Source organism: Oryzias latipes, chromosome 10, assembly GCF_053564925.1.
Source record: "Oryzias latipes strain Hd-rR chromosome 10, Olatipes_Hd-rR_3.1".
Taxonomy (NCBI): domain Eukaryota; kingdom Metazoa; phylum Chordata; class Actinopteri; order Beloniformes; family Adrianichthyidae; genus Oryzias; species Oryzias latipes.
The window spans coordinates 4,341,883-4,364,876 of record NC_136246.1 but is presented as its reverse complement, the minus strand read 5'-3'; the positions used below and the strand labels follow the sequence as shown (position 1 = coordinate 4,364,876).

Below are 22,994 nucleotides of genomic sequence, written 5' to 3'. Positions count from 1 at the left end.
ACAAACAGCCTCAGCCCAGAGCTGCCTCTGGGTCCAAGGTAACACCTGAGCACGAAAAACAAACACTCTCTTAGAGTCTTTCCAGAGGCCTGAGTGTGACTTAACTGAAGGCAGCTCAATGGAAAGGATAGGATGCAGCCACATTTTGGTGAAACAATTGCAGACCGAGTACAGAAAGAGCCCCTACAGCCTCCGCAGCCTTTCAGTCAGAAGATTTTTGTCTTATTATTTGTTAGAAAGCTTCAGTTTAGCAGAAGCTTCAATCGGAAGAAAAATAACTCAGACCAAAGTATTTAAATAAGCTTTCTGATCAAAATCTTTTAAAAACAACAATAATTCAAATGTCCCCTATAAAAAGCTGAAGTTTGGACTGCAGGTCCAAATAGGTGCCCCTGGGTCACCTGTACCTCACCTGAGTCTCCGGGACGATGGGGCTGTCCTCTGGCGACGTCTTGTACAGAGTGGAGAGGGGCGTGGCCACAATAAGTGGGTTGGGCCTGACCAGACCAGTCAGATAACAGCTGGGGATGTCGTTCTCCTCGCGCTTCATCACCACCGTGTCCATCACGTGGAAAATGTTCCAGGCCAGCCACACCGTGCGGTGCGAGGCGGGAAACGGAGCCCGCTCGTACGTCAGCGTCAGAGATGCTCCGCCGTTCACCAGGAGGTCAAACCTTCACAGCAAACACACGACTCACATCAACAGGAGAAATGAAGGAAGCCGTTTCCACAGAGGAGGATTAAACAGACAGACTGAAAACACAAAAAAAGCATGGAAATGAAAATTGAATGCTCTTCTTTAAAAATATCATCAAAACTTTAAAAATGTCTGTTTTTATGAATGTGAAGTGTGAGGTTTCTACAGCTTTCCCTCTCATATTCAGATGAATTTTAATGCTGCAGGTGTTCACCCAAGTAAATAAGGAAAAATTACATCACTTATAATTATTTTAAAAGCATCACAAGCAAATCAAGTTAGGTTACTGTGCTTGTAATAGTGGTTAATGGAATAAATGTAAAATTCTATATCTATATCTTCTATGTAGATTGAGCTAATCGAGCTGTTTTAAGAAGTTTGATTTTTCCTCAAATCTTTCTTCTCAGGAAAGGCCATTTGGACATTTACTGCAAGGAAAGCAGCAGAATGTTTTAAGGGAGAAAATGATTAATTTGGTGAATTGTTTACAAGTCACCCCTGAGCAGTGTGACTGCTGTGTCTGAGGGAAACTAGAGGGTGAGAAGATGGTAAATGGCGTACACTTCTATAGCGCTTTTCTACCTACAAGGCCCAAAGCGCTTTACAGTCACACACTGGTGGCTGCTCTGCTGCCGAACACTGGTGCCAGCCTCCCACCAGAGGCAGGGTGGGCTTCAGCGTCTTGCCCAAGGACACTTTGACACATGGGCGTGCAAGGCGGGGATCAAACCTGCAATCTTACGATCACGAGTCGACCGCCCCACCGCTGCACCACGGCCGCCCAAAAGACAAACGTCGTTCTCTTAAAATGTGTTTTTATTATTTCTTTTATTTTTGTGTTTTTATTTGAAAGCACTTTTGTACAAAAATATGTCAAATTGAGGCCTTTTCGCAACTTACATTGCAAATGTAAAAAATTAACAACAAGTCATCAGACCACAGTTAGAGCAAAACCGCTTAAATATGTAAAGGTTTTTTTTTCCATGTGCAGCACCGAAGCTTTGTGGATTTCATCTATTCAGCCTCCGTATATCATTATCGCCCTCGGAATCTAATGTATGACTTTTGTTCGGCCAGGCATGGCACCAGCAGACACCGTCTCTGGCTGAGTTTGGTTTGGAGGGGCGAGTCTGGGGGGCCCCTCTGGTGAGCTGGTCTTCATTAGTACAACATTACTCAAGCAGAAGTTATCGGTTTGGAAATGAAGGCTAAGTCTTTGAGGCTTACCCTCTGGGCAAAGTGACAGCGTGCATTCTCAAAATGAAAGCACACTCCCACTGATTTGAATGCCCGTGCACGCTCTTCTGCATAGAATAACACACAAGAGCCGGTGCGGAGAGCCAAGCTGTGCAGCTGACCTGAAACAGCTTCCTCCTCCAGCTCCCTTCACTTTTGGGCAGTGGGGAGCTCACAGCTGCAAGAGGCCAGGCTTTGATGATGGCCCCCCCTGCACCCTGCCACCCTCTTCTTAACGCACTGAGCGGATCTGTTGGCTAACCAAGTGTGATTATCCCCCACCATTTCTCACGCTTCTTGTCAGAAGAGTTACAGGGCAGGATATCTGAAGAAATCGGCTAATCCTCCACTGTACTGGACCCCAGGACTAAGATTCAGAACAACAGCTGCACAATTCAGGCAGCCTTTCATTCCACACATAAAGATGGGGCGGTGAATTCTAGCGTGTGTCTGCAAAGTAAACCTGAGGTGAAGCTCGTCTGTTGGACATGTGACAAGCCTTTATCTGCTCTTCCATTACTAACCACTTATCGCTGGCAGAAGCAGCGGAAGGTCAGACCGTAATCCCGTGTTTTCCTAATCTCCACGCAGATTGATTCTGCCCTCATGCATTTTAAACAACAGCGTCTCTCTGACATTTGCATGAAGTGTCATTCCAGGGAACGGCTCCTTGGTTTGTCTGCAGTCTTGGGGACATGTCTTCACTGCGGGACAGCTTTTTATCTGAAGAAGAAGCAGTCTCATGTGCACGTGTGTGCACCCTTACATGCCGTCCTGCCGGGTGATGGTGTAGCCGTACTGCGGATAGTGCAGGAAAGACACGTTGACTCCAATCAGAGGCGTCCCATCTCCTGTCAGGACCTGACCGCGGATGACGGAGGCGAGGCTGCGAGGAGAGACAGACAGAGCTGAGTGAACATCAGCATGGTCAATGCCGCCAGCGCCCATTAAGAACACAAACATGTCAGGGGGTGTTGCTCGCAGAAACGCCCTCTCTGTGTCTCTGCAGTGCTTTAAAATATAAAACTCAGGGGAGCAGGTTTCAGTTACCTCCCAAAACAAGTGTTACAGCACACAGGGGGATACAGAAATACCTTATTTATGAACATTTTTAATCAGATTAAAGAGTGCAGCATTCTGTGACACATTTGGGTCACAAATTAAATATTGTTTAAATATACAAACAAAACTATTGGACATGTTTTGATCTTTTCCTGTCAGAGAACTGGTGTCACAGCAGAGAATCTGTGCGTTTGACCTTAAAGTCCCACTTCGATCATCTTTTGATCTATTGTAAAAAGTGTTCTTTTAATTACAATTAGGCTGTTTTTAGCAAAAATCCAAAAACCTGTGTCATTTTCTAGGACATAGTTTCTGTACAGCACCAGTAGATCCTTTGAAATTCATCTCTGAGTTTTGGGCGGGACTGTTGGCACAAATCAACAGTCCCCCCTTCTCCTCCCTTTTGTGGAGCCTGTGGCCTGCCCAGCATCACTTCTGTGTCACAAATATAATCTCTTTCCAACATCATTTTTTTATCTGCTCCTGATTCAAAACAATTGGAATAAAGGAATACTCAGCAGTTTTATTCTTAATTTTCTCCATATATGTCCTCCATCATCAGGCAAGTGGCACAACAACATGTTGAAGACAGAGTGGGTCTTCAAGGGCGGCTTCTTTGAGCTTCTGTGACCTCTTCATTCCCTGCTCTCAGTTCCCCTCTGATTGAAGGGAACTGTGGTGAGGCCAGCGCTGGAGTTGGTCTGGAGGACAGTTCAGTGGACTCTGGCACTGTAGGAAACCGCGGTGATCTCTCGAATGGGGCAACAATTCATGCTCCATTCATGCTAAATGACCAGCTTGATATCTCATTGAAAAGCCATCAACTTTTTAAAAACCCACCAGCCCTTCGTCTTATTAGTATCACAAGATAGCACAGACACTCTCCAAGGAAATGGACTATCATGAAAAGTGTTTTCATTTCCATAATTCCATGAAAAAACGAAATTCACAGAATATAGACAGGATGAAAAAATTACTGTGGTGAAATCTCCATTTCATTTTCAGTTTTTACAAAAACATAAGGACAGAAATTCTGATCACATCAAATCAAACCCCCCGCAAAAAAAGTATTTTCAAAATGATATGTGCATCTTCAATGCTTCAATAGAAGGGGTCAGGTCCTGCTGGAAGATAAAATCTGCATCTCCATCCAGATCCTCACCAGAAGGAATCATAAGGTGTTCTAGAACAATCTGCTAGAAGAAAGCCGAGTTTAGCAACACTATTGCTGGACATTGCAGCCCAAATCCTGACTGACTGACAGGAGATTCCTCTCTGGACCTCCAGCAGCTTGAGTTCTGCTCCTCACAAGTCCTCCTCCAACCCTCTGACCTTGATTCCAAAAAGAAAGCCCCTCTTTGCTTTCATCAGAAAACAGGACCTCGGACAATTGGGCAACAGTCCAGTTCTTCTTCTACTTGGCGGCCTTCTCCGTTGGCCCAGGCCCAGAAGTATTTTGACCTGAGGAACCCGACAGTTGTAGCCCGTCTGAATCTGGTGGTTTTTGGAGCTGTTCCTCCACCTCATTCCACTCTTTCTGCATGTCTGCAGCTTCTTGAATCGTGTCCTTTTGATAATCCGCTGAAGCTCACGGTTTTCTCTTTAGCGGCTGCATCTTCTCCTGCCACATGTTGTCCTTCCATTAGACTTTTGGTTGATCTGCTTGGACTCAGAGCTCCGTGAACAGCCAGCCTCCTTAGCTAGGAACTTTTGGGGGTTACACAGACTATGGAGGGATCAAAAATGTTCTTCTTGCTAGTTGTCAGGTCTGAGGTCTTCCCCATATTGAACCAAACTGAGACAATGTAATGACATGTGGGGAACCTGTGTAGGTGATTGAGTTCAGTAGATGATTAGTTGGTCAAACTCAGTTTAAAACATTCATACCCTGCAAAATTTGTGCAGATGTTCCACTGTTTTCCAATTTGTTTTCATGGTTTCATAAATTCAGTGGGCCCTGAATCTATATTCTATAAAAGTTTATTTTTTTTAATGATATAATGGAAAATTAACAGACTTTTCCAGGTTATGCGCATGTTTTCTATTTTCTTCTATGTGGTGAGAAACCGTGCGGTGGTCCAGATTTTTTTGTACAATGTGAGTTCAGCATGGGTCGGTACATTTGGTGGGTGTGTCATTACAGTGTGAGGACGGCTCAGTCTGATTAGTAAAACGCTGTCCTGCTGAAGAGTCACACAGAGACCCGCAGCTCCATTTTGAGTGAAGTCAGCGCCGTCACCATTGAGAGCAGCAGCCGTCATTGAGGCATTAAATGAGATAATGAGTGACCTAGTTAGAAACGGTATTGTCATCAAGTCTCTGCTGAGTTATTAGTTTTGTGTTTGAAGGAGGATTTTATTGTTCTGAAAAGTATTTTTGTGCTTCCACTAAAGTGGCTTTTGTCTGCGTCACACTTGAGTGTTGTGCCCACCAGCTTGATAAATATCTCATACTTGTGGTGAAAGATAATCTATCAGCCAGAACAGTTCTGGAGTGTGCTCTTCAGCTCTTTTACTGATGTGAAAGGCTGAGCAGTGCCGCAGCTGATGTGTCAAGAGGCACTTTATAGCAATTCACAACAACAAAGTGCAATGCTTGAAGCAATTTGTCATGAAATACAAAATGTTCGGCTGTATAAAAAGTCAGAATATAAAGGTTTCTGTTTGGTAAAGGAACTATTTTCCCCTTGAAGAAAGCAGCAATAGAGATTTCTGAGCAGGGCTTTTTCCAGCAGGTTTCTGGCAGACGCTCACGCCCGCCGGCAGCCTTCTATAACCCACCTCACATGTTGGCCAAACAGCGGAAGCTACTTGAGCAGATAGAGGGGGTTAAATGCTTCACTTCAGGAAACCTCTGAGGTAGTTAGTTTGGTATATGGGAGAGCATTACTCATTCAAGCTCCGCACTCCGATTTTCCCGGCTGGTAAATGGATTTGCTCTCAGTCAAAAAGCTTCCCCCTGCTTCACCTGACAGGGCAGCATCTTTCTTTGACCTTTTAAATCACAGATGCAGGAGATTCGTACATGATTAACATTCCCTGGATTCCCGGGCCATTGTTCGTCAGGGCCTACAGAAACAACAGCTCGTCCTGTTCCTAAATTCTTAGGCGTGACACGGTTTGTGAAGACGAGTAACTCTCCATCAACACCACCTCATTGCGCTCTCCTCTCTGAATGTGTCACAGGTGGGTGGAGCTGCTCCGCTCAGTCTCCAGATCATTACAGGTGGAGCAGGGCTGATCCACAGCCGCCCTCCTGCTGCTCCGTCCCCGGCATAGCATTTATTCACTGGCTGACAGAACAAGGCTACTTAGGAGCTGGTCCATCCTTCCATGTCTCCATTCATCTTTCTAGAAGAGGATAGAAGAAGTGAACCTTCAAACAAAGGCTCCTGTGCTCCACCTGCTGAAACTCCTTCATGCATTTTGCCCACACGAGCTGGAGGAGTAGGAATGTTTAGGGGAGGAATTTGTTGGAGACAGCACCGGGGGGGGGGAGATGCTCTCCACGGCAGAGCAGCTTTTCTGTAAATGTATGCTCAGAAGTTTCCCCCCCTTTAAAGATTGACCTCTGTCTGCTTCCAACCTCTTCTGCATTTCCCTCTTTCAGACTCTGCTGCAGCGCTGCCTTTAGGTCAATAATTCACTTTTGATCTGAAAAACTGTGGTGTATCTAGACTTTTGTTGTTATTTGATTTTTCAAACAGAATCCATCTATTCATTTAACCTGCTGTATCCCTTTTGGGGTCAGGCGGTTTCCATAGCCGGTCCCGGTTACTGTTGGGTAAAGGGCCGGGTACACCCTGGACAGGTCACCAATCTGTTGTAGGCCACACAATCACTCCCAAAAACGCCCACACACCTAGCGATGCTTTACAGTAATCAATGAACCTATGAATGATGTTTTGAGCTGTGGGAGGAAGCCGGAGAGCCTGGTGAAACCATGGAGAACACGGAGAACATGCAAACTCCACACAGAAGGGACCCAGCTGAGATTTGAACTAGCAGGACAGCGCTGACCGCTGTAACACCGTGCAACCCTCATACAGAATCAATCTTGATTTTTTTTTATCTATTCCTTTTGTTTTCTAGGTCAATTATCTACTAATGTGGAATCTTGCTTTGGTTTAATTTTTGTCAAAATATAAAGTTTCTTTTTTTTAATTTTGTTTTGGAAAACCGCAAAACTCCCCAGATGCATTTGTGATAAAAAAAATATCTCTTTTAGTTTTGTTCTATATGAGAAAAATTAAAACTTTAACATGTCAAACCATCTCTTTAGATAAAAAGGTAAATGTTTTTTTTGCAGGGGGGCCAAAACCAAATTCAGACAGAGAGTAGAGACAGTGTGGCTGAGGAGTAGAGCAAACCCATCTGGGAGGAATTACTTCATTCTATATTTCTAGTAAAGCGCTGTATTTACATTGAGATTACTTTAAACTGTTGGAAGAAAAATTCCCAAACCCTTGTGCACACATCCATCCTAAAAAGATTTTGCACAAATGCATCAGTGATCATCCCAGCGGCTGCGTCTCCACCACACGTTTCTGCTTCTGCCTGAAACCTCAACCATTATTCTGAGCCGAACAGAAGCCGGCGTGCTCACAAACAGAAGGCACAATGAAGAAAGACGGAGGGCTGAAGCTGATGTGAAGTCAGGACATTTTACTCAATCAGCTGTCCAAAAAGACCGGGAAGTAAGTTTTCCAAACTCCTGGCAGCAGCGTGATTTTCCTGAGGGATACACAAAGAAAAATGTATCCCAAACCTAATTTATTCATTAGCACAAAAACAAGAAAAGCTGACAGGAATGTGATTCATTTTTAACTAATTTGTTGAGGCAGCAGCACAGAAAAATACACAGTTGATCCCAAAAGAAGGACAAAAGTTCACAGCAGTGATGTGATGGAGCCAGATTGAAGGGCTTGAAAAGAGACATTATTTTGAAAAATAGCAGAAAAACAAGACTCTTAACGCAGAAAAACAGAAGCAAAAAAGCAGAATTTAAACTCAAAGTGAAAGTCAAGCTGAACATCACACAATAGGAACCATATGAAGGCTTCTAATCCATTTTTCATGCAGGGGTAACTCACACATGAACTACCCTGTTTGAAGCCGGCGAGGCTTCGCTGCTGAAATCAAAGACGTTTCTGCTTAAATGTTCTGCATTTAAAGAACTTTGAATGGCAGGCTTGTACATTCATATATGTGCAACGTGCTAATGTGTGTGTGCTTGTGTGGTTCCTAAGTGTTGCCCTATTGTTTGTCTGCCTCTGAGCAGAAGCCTCCTCCTGCTTGTCATTGTAAAATAAACAGAGAATAGGCAGATAAAGGAGTGGTCATGGCAGCCAAAGTGTTGTAAACAAACGTGTCACCTTGACTCCAAACACAAAAAGATGTCAGACACTTGGACGCTCTGGCGTCAGCTGCACAAACGCAGGTGCAGCGCTGTCAGCCGCTAATGAGACGGTAAACAGGCAGCGTGAGTCAAATCATGAAGGAGCTGTCAGTGATGCATGCAGCCATTCACCTGCTGTTGAAGGGGTTATCCCCAGGAATCACATGACTGCCGCTGGGACCAATCAGAAAGCGGACGCGCTCAGAGAAGCTCCTGGACGTGGGCTGCAGGGCTGCGCTCTGGCCTTGGCCCGCCACTGTGGCGGGGTCAGTGGAGCCACGACAGTAGGTCTGACCCTGGCAGGCGATTTGAAAGCAGCAGTCCGGGTCCATGCAATCAGTGAGTCCATCTGGACGATAGATGGGGGGGGGTCATAACAGGGAGGAAAAGAATCTCAATGGTCACTTTACAAACTGACTTGAAGGACTTTAAAGCCACGGAAACTGCAATCTGATCGGTTTAAAAATAGCCACATCAACATGTAATCTAATGCCTTTGTCACATGCATCTGTACGGAGGGTGGGGGGTGAGGTAGACCCATACAGGTGCTGCGGGTTTTGGGTTGTCTGGGCTTGGGGAGGGTCCTACAGAGGAGCGGCTGCATCTTAAGGGGAATGCAGGTGTGTCTTGCAGTTCCCCTGAGGCTCATCCGGCCACCTCAAGTCATAAATGTGGAACATACCATTGTCCTATGTGTAGTAAGTGTATTGTGAAATATTTGTGAGGATAATGTAAGTGCCATGCACTTATGGCGTACAGGTGATGCGCAGACGAGGCACACCTACCCTTTGAACAGCACTAACTGCTTGTGGGGGATTAAAATTTTGTACGATGCGCCTGCAGCCCTATATACCCCTGTATACGTGTTCTCTACAACCTGTACAACACTTTTGTCACCACGTGGTCTATGACTTTGATATCTGGGTGCCCCATGCAGGTTTGCCCATTTTTCGCCTGCCGTTTCCACATGTGAAGGAAGTTGTGACTAAGGCATAAATCCCTGTCTGAGAAGCGTCTGCATTCTCTGTGCAGATGTTTTAAGCAGCAGTGTCTGCTGGACGTCCACACTTCTCTCCTTCATACCTCCCTCGTTATCCTTGCCGTCAGAACAGAGAGTTTCGGTCGCAACGTCGCAACCGAGCCCCCGCCATCCTGACTGGCAGATGCAGTGCCAGACGTTCTGGTCCAAGACGCACCTCCCATTGTTGTTGCACAAACCGGGACATCCGTCTGTCAACACATCACGCACGGGTCAGAAACGCACCAGGAAACGAGAGACAAGGAGGTGGGGGGCGGGAGCACAGGGGGCAGGGAGGGACAAAAATGACTGCAGTGAGTAGACATAGAGTACAATACACCTCTGACAGGACTGGGGATGGGGGGTTGTGAGGGGTTACAGTTGTTTCACATGAGTTTGGACTCAGGAGGCCAATAAACCGGTCACACTGATTCAGAGGAGTCACAAGTTTGTCTATTTCCAGCTCCAAAAGTGCCCCGCATTCGCACACGCACGCACACATGCACGTGCATGAGTATGTGCGTGTGCATACACATGCACGTGTGTATGCATAAACACATGTGCATACACACGTGCATGTGCATTAATTAAAGCAGCAACTTTCCATTACAAGTGTTAAAAATACGCATGTGAAATAACAGCAACATCAAAGGGAAGAGTAGCTAAGAATATATATATGGGGAGGGAGGGGGGGTGGGGGGGGTGGGGTTGAGAGGCTCCACATTTACAGAAACAGCGCATTTGCTGCCAGATCACATTCCTGCTAATGGAGGGTGAAGACAGGGAGCTGAAAGACGACTAAACCACACCAGTTCTGGGCGTTTAATCTGGCAGACACAGGGAGATACAACAGTGTGGTGTGTGGGGGGGTGAGGGTGGGGGTGGGGGTGGGGGGTCAGGATCAGGATCACAGCAGAAACATTATGGTCGACTTGGACATAAAACAAGTGTGTATACGCCGTGCCAGGAGAGACAGAGGGCAGGGAGGGATTGCTCAGGACAATCTCCCTTTGAGAGAGGAGGGGGGGAGTAGTGGTTCCATTTACCTTTATATCCTATCTTGACTGCTCCTATTACACATCCGAGGAAAGGAAAACATTTGGAAAAGAAAATTACTCATCTCTGCGGTGGCAGTGTGCTGAGACTGGCAAACACATCCATTTAGAGTAAATTTGCAAAAAGCGCCACCCGGCACACGGCTGCCCCAAAGATGTGCCTGACATGTAAACGTCTGCAGGGCCGACCCGCTAGCGCTGCTCTGCCATTCAGACGCGTGTGAACGTCAGCCACAGCATTACGATGCTCACACCCAAGAAACCGGCGCTCAAACATCCAGTTCACTTTCTCACAAAATAAACGAAACAGAAACGTCTAGAAAGAGAGCACAAACCGTCATGCAAAGAAGGAAGGGTTTGTCTTTACCTGAAACTCTGGAATCCAGAGCTACACATGGGGGAGACAGACAGGCATGAGGACATGAAAACAGAGAGGAGAGTGAACAGATGCAGCAGTTAGACAGAGGAATGCAGTCAGGAAGAGACAAGAAAAAGAGACAGTTGTGTTTGAAAGTTCATCTCCAGTGAGGAGCAATTAATCAGCATTACAGATCCTCTACATCACTGTGGGTGAAGTTCTGTTTCTGTCTACAAAAGCTACATGAATCCATGGAGTAAGTTGAGCTGGGTAAAATATTCATGGTTAGCTGTCTCCATCTGCTTCTCTTCTCCAAAACCATGGAGGAAGAGGCAGCGATGAACCCTGATGGCGTCCAGAACCAGATTTCCTCCTCTCTTTAAAGCAGCCGCGCTCTGACATCAAGCAGACGCTCTTTCCGACAGCAGCAGGCCAGCGAGCAGAGCCCTGTCAGAAACCCCCCAGGGAAGTTCAGAGCGGAGAGACCCGAACAATGCCACGCCTCCCAAAAAAAAAAAAAAGGATCTGGATGCTTGTGACCAAAGGGTGAGCAAAACTTGGACTCTGACTATGTAACGGGATTAAACTCAGCTTTGTTCAAGGACCCCCCCCCCTGAACAAAAGGAAGGCAGCACCTATTCATGGCCCCCGAATGAAAGAATGGAGCTGCTGCTCCTACAGGAGGCTTAAGCTGGAGAAAGGAAGGGGAAAATGGCCCGGCGGCCCTGGGGAGGGAGAGATGAATGAGATCAGGAATGTGACCCCTCCATCAACTCCTCTCTACAAACTTTGCCCCTACCAGAGGGAGGAGGGGGGTAAATACATAAGGCTGCAGAGGACACTCAGGTGTGTGTGTGTGGGGGGGGGGGGGGGGGGGGGTCTGCATCAAATGAGCCACCGTGTCGATGAAGACTGCACTGAGGGGCAGCAGGAAGTGGAATCTCAGAACTCATTATCCTCATTCAAGCCAGGTGAAGCACCTCTATTCCAGAGGAGGGGCACTCCAAGGAAGCAGGCCGGGGCGTTTGGGCCCCCTCAACCCCCCTTGACCCACTGACAGAGGAGCATCACTTCAGGGAGGGGGGGTGGAACTTCCCCAGCTTTATGAAAGTGAATGGGTTCAGGGCTCCTTCAGCATCATTTCAGCTGTGAGGAAAGCTGGAAAACAAGATTCTTCTGCTACGTTTACACCGGCCTCAAAACGCCTGACCACTTCCATTGACAAGTCTGTGTAAATGCACATGTATATGCGCGTTTCAGGCTTCCACATTCAAACTCCTCCCGTTCACATGCAAATCTCTACGTCAGTTTTTAGCCTCTGCGTAAAATGTTGTCCTTTCCAACAGCTGAGAAAACAGGTCAGAGCTGAAGGCCTCTTGTGTTGGACAGATTTCACTGTTACAATAGGGGTTATGAATCTTCTGAGAGAAGAGAGTGGGATGTTAGAGAGGGGGCAAAGGGGATAAAAGAAGAGGGGGTTGAAATTTAAAGCAGTTGAACTTTGACCAATCAGGGACTTTGATTTGGTAGTGACGTATGGTTCATTCACAGACCTGACAACCGTTTGTGAATCTTATCATAGAGGAGGAATTAATAATTGCATTTTTTTGTGCCCAGCCGATATTCTATGACACCAAGTCTTTTCATAAATCGGAATAGAGCTGTGAAAGAAAACGCCTCTTCATACCAAGCCTCTTCCAACTGTGCTGGTATGGGGTAGCGACAGACCTGTGTGAACGCCAAGTGCTAAAAGCGCCTTCATGTTTAGCACGTTCTTGAACGTACATCACATGTCGGGTATGTACGTAGCTTTACGATTAGACACTAAAGGGACGTGTTCTTCATTTCATCCCTCAGGGCAGTCTGAGTGACCTTCTCTGCTTCCACCACACACACAAATCTTCTGCTTTACATAGGCTTTTAACAGGAAGGGTGGAAACAAGGCCCTTCTCACGGTAATTGACTTTCACCATGCTGCGCTCATTAAGGCTGATTTTATATGTATTTTCTCTTCATTAGTAGTGTCTTTTTCTTCCCCAGTAAATATGTTATTAGGAAAAAACTGTTAAATCACGCTGTCTGACATTATAATGCCTAGAGTGGAGCCATAATAGTTATTCACCTCTAAAAATCATTTTAATGAGAGGCTTTTACAGGGCAGCAGTGGAGCTTCGCGTTGGGAATCACAGGATTATGTTTAAGCATCTGCATGAGAGACGATGCTGCAGAGAGGTGGATGGAACAGGTGGGAGGAGGACAGAGAGGTTTGCAGGAACACGGCAGCTCACCGGTTCAGCTGTCGACATGCTGCAGCAGGATCTGCTCTCTGAAAACTCAACTGCAAGAAACAGAGGTTTATCTCTGTGTGTAAAGTGCCCCCCCCCCCAGCTGCTGGGAGCGCGGGGCAGCTGCAGAAGGGTGTCGTCATCGCATGCCTGAAACCTCTCACTGCAGTTTGCCCTTTTCAAATAAGTGATGTGCTCTGTGGTGTGAGCCCCGGTGTGGGGCGGGTGGGGGTGTCGCCACGGCTCACCGATGGTGCAGTGCTCCCCCGTCCAGCCCTGGTGACAGTCGCACTTGCCCTCTCGGCAGACTCCGTGGTCGATGCAGCGGGGGTGGCAGTCCCTCTGCTCACACTCGGGTCCCGTCCAGCCTTCCTCGCAGTGGCACGCCCCTCCGATGCAGGAGCCGTGGGGGCCGCAGTCCGCCACACACACCTCTGTGGTAAAAACACCAAGCCGTTAAGAGGCCCCTCCCTCCGCCGCGCTGTATTTTTGTGCTCTGCATTGATGCGTCTGCCAGCACAGAAAGGCTCTGATGTTTTCAGAGAAGAGTTCAGTCCCGGAGTTAAAGTGGGCCAACAAGTTTCATTGTAAACAAGGCTGTGCTATAATAAAACACCACTCTGTGATACAACTGGTGCAGCGAGCATTTTTTTGACTCAAATCTGTTGTTGTTTACACGATTATACACTTGAAATTCTCTCTCAACTTTTTTGCTTATTGCTTTCAGATCATTTTCTGTTGAAAAAGCCCAACTCCTTCCTTCCTTTGTCGCTGAAGGAGAATGATGGAGCTCCTTCAGCGACAAATGAGGACATTTTGAAGCAGCTGAAAAAGTCTTCAAGGCTGCCGATGGGATGAAATCTCCCACCGAGCATTCCTTGTTGTTTTCTTATAACGGAGATGCAGACGGACTGTAAAAAAACATTAGCCATTTGTCTTATTTCAATTCAAATGAGCTTCGTAAACTTCATACAAGACACAGCAATCACCAGTTAAAAGTTGATTAAAGATCTGTTTCTAGAAAGTGCTTTTTAAATGGATAAAAATGACCTTTTAATAAGCAAACAAATGCATTTGCCAGGACAAGCTGAAGTGAATTTTTAGGATTTGTCCTCTGACAGCATCATCCCAGTGTTACTATTGTGCCGTTCTGTCGTCGGTGTAATGGGTTCATTTGACAGAATATTAGTCCAACTTGTAGTCTAACTGTATTTGTTAAAGTGATCCCATCCATGCAAAAGCAACATTATTTTCTGTCTGAAATGAAATGGGAAGGAAATGACAGGAGTACCAATTTAAGAAAATAGAGAAAAAGCTGTTTTTATCATGCGTGTGCCAAAGCAACGGCTCACTGCGGTCGCTTTAACGTCACTTGAGTCTTTTTTATTTTGGCATCTTCAACATGCCATCATTGCAAAGCTTGGGAGAACAAAGAACTGCAATTACGGTTTGCCTAAAAACTGTCCAACAGACGCACTCTTCCGTGCTTTGAAGCCTTATTTGCTCCGAGTCCTGACAGAGCGAGTCGAGTCGTGGGTTCTCATGTCTGCGCTCCACATGTAGCTGCGCCACAAACCGCACAGCAGCTGTTACCAATCTGTGTTATCTTCAGTAAATTGAAATGACTGAATCCGTGGGTGAGGAGTAATCAGTCTGCACCCAGCCCCAGCTCACCATCAACGCGCTGTGACTGCTCCTGCAGCGGCGGGCGCAGCATTGATGTGCAGCAGCCCACATCAAACCTGCTGAACAGAGAGCCACACAGGTTTCTGGAAGTTCAACTCCGTCCTCGCCTTTAAAGCCCCGAGATGCTCCAGGAAATGAATTTAAGCTCACAGAGGAAAGTTGGAGACTCTCACAGAAAGTTGTTAAAGCCCTGAGGGAAGCAAATTAGCCAGCATCATTCTGCAGCGGCAGACAGATCAAGTTATGGATGAAATACCCACTTATTTCGTCCATGATTTACTCCTCGTTTTCATTTGGAGCCCCCTCCCACACTGCTTCAGCCCCGCTCTCGACCTCACAGGGGCTCTTTTAAGTGTCTGTCGGTTCCACTTCTGTGAATAGAGTTTTTCTGGGACTGATGGACCTTGGATGACTCTGATTCAGCTGAGCAGACACTGTAGAATATTAAGCGTGCGTCTGGAGGGGAGTCATTCAGTTCCAAAGGAATACCTCTTTCCCAAAGAATCTATGCAATCAATTTTTCATTAGTGCAAAAGTGTTTATCTGCCTTTAACATGCCCCTGACTCCAGCTGGGAAGCAGGGGGGTAGTGGGTGTTCGATCCATGCCGTGCGCTTGTTAATTAAAGTTTATTTAATCGAAGGAGAGCCGCTGCATTAATTATAAAGGAAACCTCCATCCAGACAGATTGCACGGACCATGATGGGTAAACATCTCAACTGGTGGACTGAGTCCAGGCCGGTTCTGGTACTGACAGCCTGGGATGTCTGGCAGCGCCTCAGGATTCCCTTTAAATGTTTCAAGCTGCAAGAGAATGGCAAATTCTTCTTCTTTTAAAAAAGAAAAATGAGATGAGACACAAAGAGGAAGAAAACCCTTGTTCACCAACACAATCTGTATTTGCTTTAGCGTCGGGCACCAACCAAACCAGATCTATGGAGCTTCAAACGGCCTGGGGAGGCATCTATCAGCTCCAACACACCATCCAGCAGCCTTTCATGCTTCCATTCTGAACTCAAGCTTTCTTTAAGACTAAAAACTTCTGCTTTTAATTGTTCTTCTCTGTTCCTCTGGGGATAGAAGCCAAAGAGGATGAGTCTATTCTGAGCACAAATCACCTGAATCGAAGGCACAGGAAGGAGGGGGTTCGCCTTTGAACCAGCGGGAAACCTTCTCGTGTTCACAGACAAACGCAAAGCCGGAGCCGATAAGGACGCCGCGCTGCGAGCAGACGGCAACTCAAAATTCTTCCTCCCTCCCAACAAAACCCCAAGAAGTTTCCAAAGAGCTTTCTGGGAAAATACTTTGCAGGGATCCATCTTAACGTCCACAGAGCAGGAAGCATATGGTGATGTTCAAAAATAACACCAGCACTCAACACTTTGTTGTAAGCATGTGCCGAGCCGACAATCACGCGTGTTGATTATCCACTGATGAGGGTGTGATCTCACTCTCAAATTGATTTCTTCTTCAAAACATAATGAGGCTGCTTCATCTGAAAATGTCTTTAGAATTCTTCAAACAATGCCTTTTGGTCTTCATCTGTTTAAACAGGTTTGATCCCCTAGTAGTAGTAGTAGTAGTAGTCTTTTTTATTTTGGACTAGTGAAACAAATGTAAAATAACAGAATAAGACAAGAACGAGACAAAACTTACAAAAACAAGAAAAAGACGAGTAAATTATACAAAACAAAACAAAATGATATAAACACCAGTCCAAAAGGGAGTGAGAAGAAGAAAAATCTTATAAACTCTCACCCCCCTTTACCCTAAGCCCTTACTTTCCCACCATCAGAGTCCAGTGCCCTACCCAAGTGTATATGTACATATATACATGTAATTTTCATTTCCAAACAACATACAAATGAATAACAAAACGTATTGTCAAAGTATGCAGATTTATAAATGCTGACATTCTGTATTTTTTTGTATTTGCACATATTTGTCCATGATCATCTTCCTGTATCTATATTTAAATTCTTTTATGTTTGGACATTGTTTCAAGCATTTACTGGTTCTGTTCCACAACTTCACTCCACAAATTGAAACACAGAATCTCTTTTTATTTGTACGTGCTTTATGTATGACAAATTTATCTTTTTCCCTAAAATTGTATTTTTCCTCTCTTGTGATAAATAACCTTTGGATATTTGTGGGTAATAAGTTGTTTTTGGCCTTGAATATTATTTGAGCGGTACAATACTCTACTAGATCGTAAAATTTGAGTAATTTTGATTCTATGAATAATTTATTTGTGTGCTCAAGGTAACTGACTTTGTGTATGATTCGTATTGCTCTCTTCTGAAGTATTGAAAGTGAATGTAACGTTGTTTTATAGTTGTTCCCCCAAACCTCTACACAATAAGAAAAATATGGTAAAACTAATGTACAGTATGAGTTGCTGCAAATCATCCCCATCACAAAACACATTAGTATCATCAGCAAATAGAACTAGCCGTAATTTGTTAGAAACCTGAAATAAATCATTTATATATAAAATAAACAATATTGGTCCCAGAACCGACCCCTGAGGGACACCACAAACAATGTCCAAACATTGGGAACAAGCACCATCAACCTTTACAAACTGCTTTCTATTGCTCAAATAGCTTCTGATCCAGTCTAGCACTAACCCCCTAATGCCATACCGATCCAATTTATGAATTAATATACAGTGGTTAATTGTGTCGAAAGCTTTTTTTAAGTCAATAAATACCCCGATTACATGTTTTTTATTATCAATAGCATTTGTTATATTTTCTATTACATTCATCAGGGCCAGTGATGTTGATCGATTTGACCTGAACCCATACTGTCCTTCGTCCAGTATCTTGTGCTTTTCGATGAAAGAGTTTAATCGGGTTATGAACATTTTTTCCAAAATCTTTGATAACTGCGGTAACATAGAAACTGGCCTATAGTTTGTGAAGTGATGCTTGTTCCCGGTTTTGTACAATGGTATAACTTTTGCAATTTTCATTTGATTAGGAAATGAACCTGTTTGGAATGATAAATTGAAGATATATTCTAACGGTTTCAGAATTCCACTGATTACTGTTTTCACCAAGGCCATATCAATGCCATTAACATCAGTAGAGAGTTTACCCTTCATTCCTCTCACGGTCTTTAATATTTCATTTTCAGTTACTGGGTTAAGAAACATGCTACTGGGATTTCTGTCAATTAACATTTGCACATCCTTTCCAAATGTTCCTGGATCCGGGATTTGCTTTTCTAACTCAGGTCCCACGTTTACAAAGAAATCATTAAATCTTTTAGCAATCTCTTCCCTTTGATCTATTTCTTCACTCTTACTAATAAAATACTTTGGATAGGAGTCTTCCTTGTTACCCTTTCTTAGAATAGTATTAAGTATGCCCCATGTTTTTTTGATATTACTTTTGTTTTCCTCTAAAAGTTTTCCATAATATTCCTTCTTGCATGTTCTTATGATCTGCGTTAGCTTATTTTTGTATTTTTTATATTTAATTTCGGCCTCTTTTGTTCTCTTTTTTAAGTAGTTTTTATAAAGAGTATTCTTTTTCTTACATGCATTCTGTAGTCCTTTTGTAATCCAAGGACAATGGAAATACTTAATTTTTTCCTTGAATTTTTTAACTGGACAATGTTTATCATACATCGAACCAAATATCCGCAAAAAATAATCATAAGCCTCATCAACAGTTTCTTTTTGATAAATCACATCCCAATTATGCTCAAGTAGCTCAGTTTTAAATGCATTGATGGAGGTTTCTGTTTTAATTCGTCTGTATCCCATTGAGAAATGCAACTTGTGGTTGACATAACTATTGTCATATACTGTGAAAACTGGAAGATGGTCACTGATTTCATTAATTAGCAACCCATTAACTGTTTTATTTTCAGTGTCATTGGAGAATATGTTATCAATTAATGTTGCACAACTTGCAGTTATCCTACTTGGTTTTGTAATTCTTGGAAATAAGCAAATGCTGTACATGGTGTTAATAAATTCTTCAACTGCTTTAATCTTATGAGGATTTAATAGGTCAATGTTAAAATCCCCACATACAAAAATTACTTTATTTTTATCCACAAACATTTTCTCCATCCAGCCTGTAAACATTTCCATATTTGAGCCTGGTGTTCTGTAAATACAACTAACAACTATATTTTTTTGATTTTCTTGAGAGATTTCGATTGTTAAACATTCAAGCATATTGTCAACAACAGCTGTCATGCTATTCACTACTCTGAAATGCAGAGTTTTATCCACATATAGAGCAACTCCTCCACCACCTTTGTTTAGTCTGTTACAGTATCTGAGTTCATAACCCTCCAAAATAAAGTTTTCAACTCCCTTCTCTGCATTGAACCACGTTTCTGAGATTGCTATCACACTAAAGCGTTGTGAAAAATTGCACAAGTATTCCTTAATGTTATCAAAATTTGCATACATGCTCCTGCTATTGAAATGAACAAGTGAAAACTTATCTTTACATTTAATGTTGACGTTATAATGCTCTTCAGTGTAATAACTGCAATTATCTGTGATGGCAGAGAAGAAATGGTTGATTGGGTCAATGTCATATTCCATGTCCTGTAAATTGTGATCAATGTAATCCAATGATTCCATCCTTAATTGGTCAGAATAAGAATTTATGTTTTGTGTTCCTGGTGTTGACGGTTGAGGTATTGACATTTGATCTGAGGAAAAGTGTAGTGTAAGTGTATTACCTCAATTTCCAGAAGGCTCATAAATATCAGAAGATATTTAGTATTTGTCCAGATCCTTGATGTCCCTAATCAACACCACCTTAGCTTCCTCGGGGCTCCCGTTGAGCTTGATGAACACTTTACAGTTAGTTGTCCAGGTGCTTTGTATGAATGAATGGATGGATGGATGGATGGATGATGGATGGAGGATGTATCCCCTAAACAATAATATCACTTCCTTACAGTTGAGCAGTGACAAAACACTTTTAATAAATGTGATACCTTCACACGACGGCCAAAATGTCCAACTAAGGTCAAGAAACAGGCAAAATCTAAATAAAATGGGACTCACATTTTTTACTCCCCTTTTATGTTAAATGAGATTCCATTATAAGGAGCTGCAACAGAGAAGCCTGAGCTCAACAAATGAAATTTTCAAAAATCTGCACAATTATCTATAGAGTTTCAAAGGTTCTCCCAGGATGCACTGAAAATTTGAATTCTAAAAAACAGACCCTTGTTTAAAAGAAATCTCTTATTATCTCTCTTGCATAAAAATTATCTTATCAAGAAAGATTTTTAACAGCAAAATTATTTTAGTTTGAAAAAAAATGTCTTAATGACTACATTTTTTTCCTAAAATTGATATTCTTGCGAAGAAATGGTTTTGTTACCCCACTGGCAGACATTTTTTTGCTTATTTTAAGAAAATCTGCCAGTGGGGTAAGAATTTTTGACTTATGACTTATTTTTAAGGGGCCTGTTTTTGCACATCTCTCCATCCATCATCCATCCATCCATCCATCATCCATCAATCCATCCATCCATCCATCCATCCATCCATCCATCCATCCATCATCCATCCATCCATCCATCATCCATCCATCCATCCATTCATCCATCATCCATCCATCCATTCATCCATCATCCATCCATCATACATCATCCATCCATCCATCATCCATCCATCCATCCATTCATCCATCATCCGTCCATCCTTTATCCATCCTTCCATCCATCCATCCATCCATCCATCATCCATCCCTCCATCCATCATCCATCCATCCATCCATCCATCATCCATCCATCATCCATCCATCCATCCATCCATCCATTCATCCATCATCCATCCATCATCCATCATCCATCCATCATCCATCCATCCATCCATCATCCATCATCCATCCATCCATCATCCATCCTTCCATCCATCCATCCATCCATCCATCCATCCATCCATCCATCCATCATCCATCCATCCATCCATCATCCATCCATCATCCATCCATCCATCCATCCATCCATCCATCCATCCATCCATCCATCCATTCATCCATCATCCATCCATCCATCCATCATCCATCCATTCATCTATCCATCCATCATCCATCCATCCATCATCCGTCCATCCATCATCCATCCTTCCATCCATCCATCCATCCATCCATCATCCATCCCTCCATCCATCCATCCATCCATTCATCCATCATCCATCCATCCATCCATCCATCCATCCATCCATCCATTCATCCATCATCCATCCATCCATCCATTCATCCATCATCCATCCATCATCCATCCATCATCCATCCATCCATCATCCATCCCTCCATCCATCCATCCATCCATTCATCCATCATCCATCCATCCATCCATCCATCCATCCATCCATCCATCCATCCATCCATCCATTCATCCATCATCCATCCATCCATCCATCCATCCATCCATCCATCCATCCATCCATCCATCCATTCATCCATCATCCATCCATCATCCATCCATCCATCCATCCATCCATCATCCATCCATTCATCCATCCATTCATCTATCCATCCATCATCCATCCATTCATCCATCATCCATCCATCCAACCATCCATCCATCCATCCATCCATCCATCCATCCATCCATCCATCCATCCATCCATCCATCCATCCATCATCCATCCATCCATCATCCATCCATCCATCATCCATCCATCCATCCATCCATCATCCATCCATCCATCATCCATCCATCCATCCATCCATCCATCCATTCATCTATCCATCCATCTATCCATCCATCATCCATCCATCCATCATCCATCCTTCATCCATCCATCCAGCCTTCCATCCATAGACAAGGAGGAGAGCATGACAGCTTCTCGTGGGTCTGGCTGCCTTCATGCTGTAGAAAACTTTATCATAAAGTTCTACAATAACAAGAACACATGTGATCCAGTCCTGGTAGTACAATCTAATGGTTTCCATCTAGTCATCACATTCCCTTTCCTCCTGTTAAATTTAAATAAACAAAGCCCCTCTGCACTTTGTAAGACAGAATGACTATAAACCTCAATGAAAGCTGTCCTTTGGTTTGTGCTGCTAAAAGAAAAAAGCACCTCTCAAAGCCATCAGATGTCCTCATTTGTTATAGAAACCCAGAAATCCTTTACCCAGGGTCTCTTTTATGGTTAGGTGGTGCAGCTTTGGTCCTGTTTATTGCCTGAAGCATTGCAGCTAGATCCCTTTCACTGAGACTGCGAAAGAAAATGTTATTTTTCATAGTCTGAACAAAAGCTGGACTTTTCTGGGAACAATGTGGCAAAAGGAGCAGCTTCCAGCACTGCTCCCAGCACTGACAGCACTGACGGGCCGTAAAGGTTCACTCCACGCTCCCTTTCATTATCTTAGCTGATGATTTAGACTTCACAGCTACATAAAAAATGAATAATTTTGTTGCCTTGCTTTTTACCTGTGGGAGAAAACGTCATTCATAACTATTTCTAAGCTTCCTTTTTAAATGGAGCCACATTAATTTCAGAAAACAAATCATTCTTTGTGTTTACGAAATGACTCGTCAAAGGTAGAGATGATGAATTCATTCAAAGCGCTTTATCCTTCCATTTAAGCTGAAGTCACATTCATCCTTTTCTAATTTGAATGCTGCTCGTGTATACAAGTTAAACAATAATTTCTTAACTTTATTAATAAGACGGCCACATGTGGACAACCTGCATGTGAGACGCTACACATCCGCTTCCAGCCTGTTAATAAAGACACATTCATCTGCTGTTTCAGCCTCCTGGTGTCTGGCACAGCGAGACCACAGTCTCTTTAGAATAAATGCAGAGAAATGTGGTCCAATTACTTGTAAGCGTGACTGAAACTCAAACGCAGCAAAAAGAGGGTGTAATAGTGAAGATCAGACTGTACTGACTGCAGGCAACGTGCCTCCACAGCACAAACATCCCTGCAATCACATCAATGGAAAGGATTGGAAGGCAGAAGCGCATTCGTCTCTTCATGTTCTTCGTTTTCATGAAGCAAAATGGGTAGAATTTGAAACTGTGTCTGCTGTGATTACATTGAAAAGACCAGAAGTGTTGAATTTAATTAAAATACTAACATTTCATTACAGCTGGAACTCATTATTCAGTCAAACAAGAGCAGACGCTCTCAGAGATTCAGCTGGGAATCAATAGTTGCTCAACTTTCAAAGGAGAAGGTCAAACATTACCG

At 43.8% G+C, this 22,994-nt stretch overlaps 1 protein-coding gene across 9 annotated transcripts in view; it reads right to left on the bottom strand.

Moving 5' to 3' along the window:
- Positions 1-22,994, bottom strand: part of si:dkey-237h12.3 (teneurin-3) — a 173,305-nt gene that overhangs the window by 33,770 nt on the left and 116,541 nt on the right. For 6 of the 9 annotated variants that reach the window (XM_023959511.2, XM_078953486.1, XM_078953485.1 and 3 more), the window contains 7 exons: positions 13,357-13,542; positions 10,833-10,853; positions 10,457-10,480; positions 9,476-9,622; positions 8,525-8,741; positions 2,700-2,819; positions 413-674 (listed from right to left, as the gene is read on the bottom strand). In XM_023959511.2, the coding sequence (XP_023815279.1) occupies positions 413-674; positions 2,700-2,819; positions 8,525-8,741; positions 9,476-9,622; positions 10,457-10,480; positions 10,833-10,853; positions 13,357-13,542 (977 nt within the window). The remainder of the gene's footprint in view (positions 1-412; positions 675-2,699; positions 2,820-8,524; positions 8,742-9,475; positions 9,623-10,456; positions 10,481-10,832; positions 10,854-13,356; positions 13,543-22,994) is intronic. The other 3 variants (XM_020701757.3, XM_011473139.4, XM_023959513.2) reach the window with 2 other exon arrangements.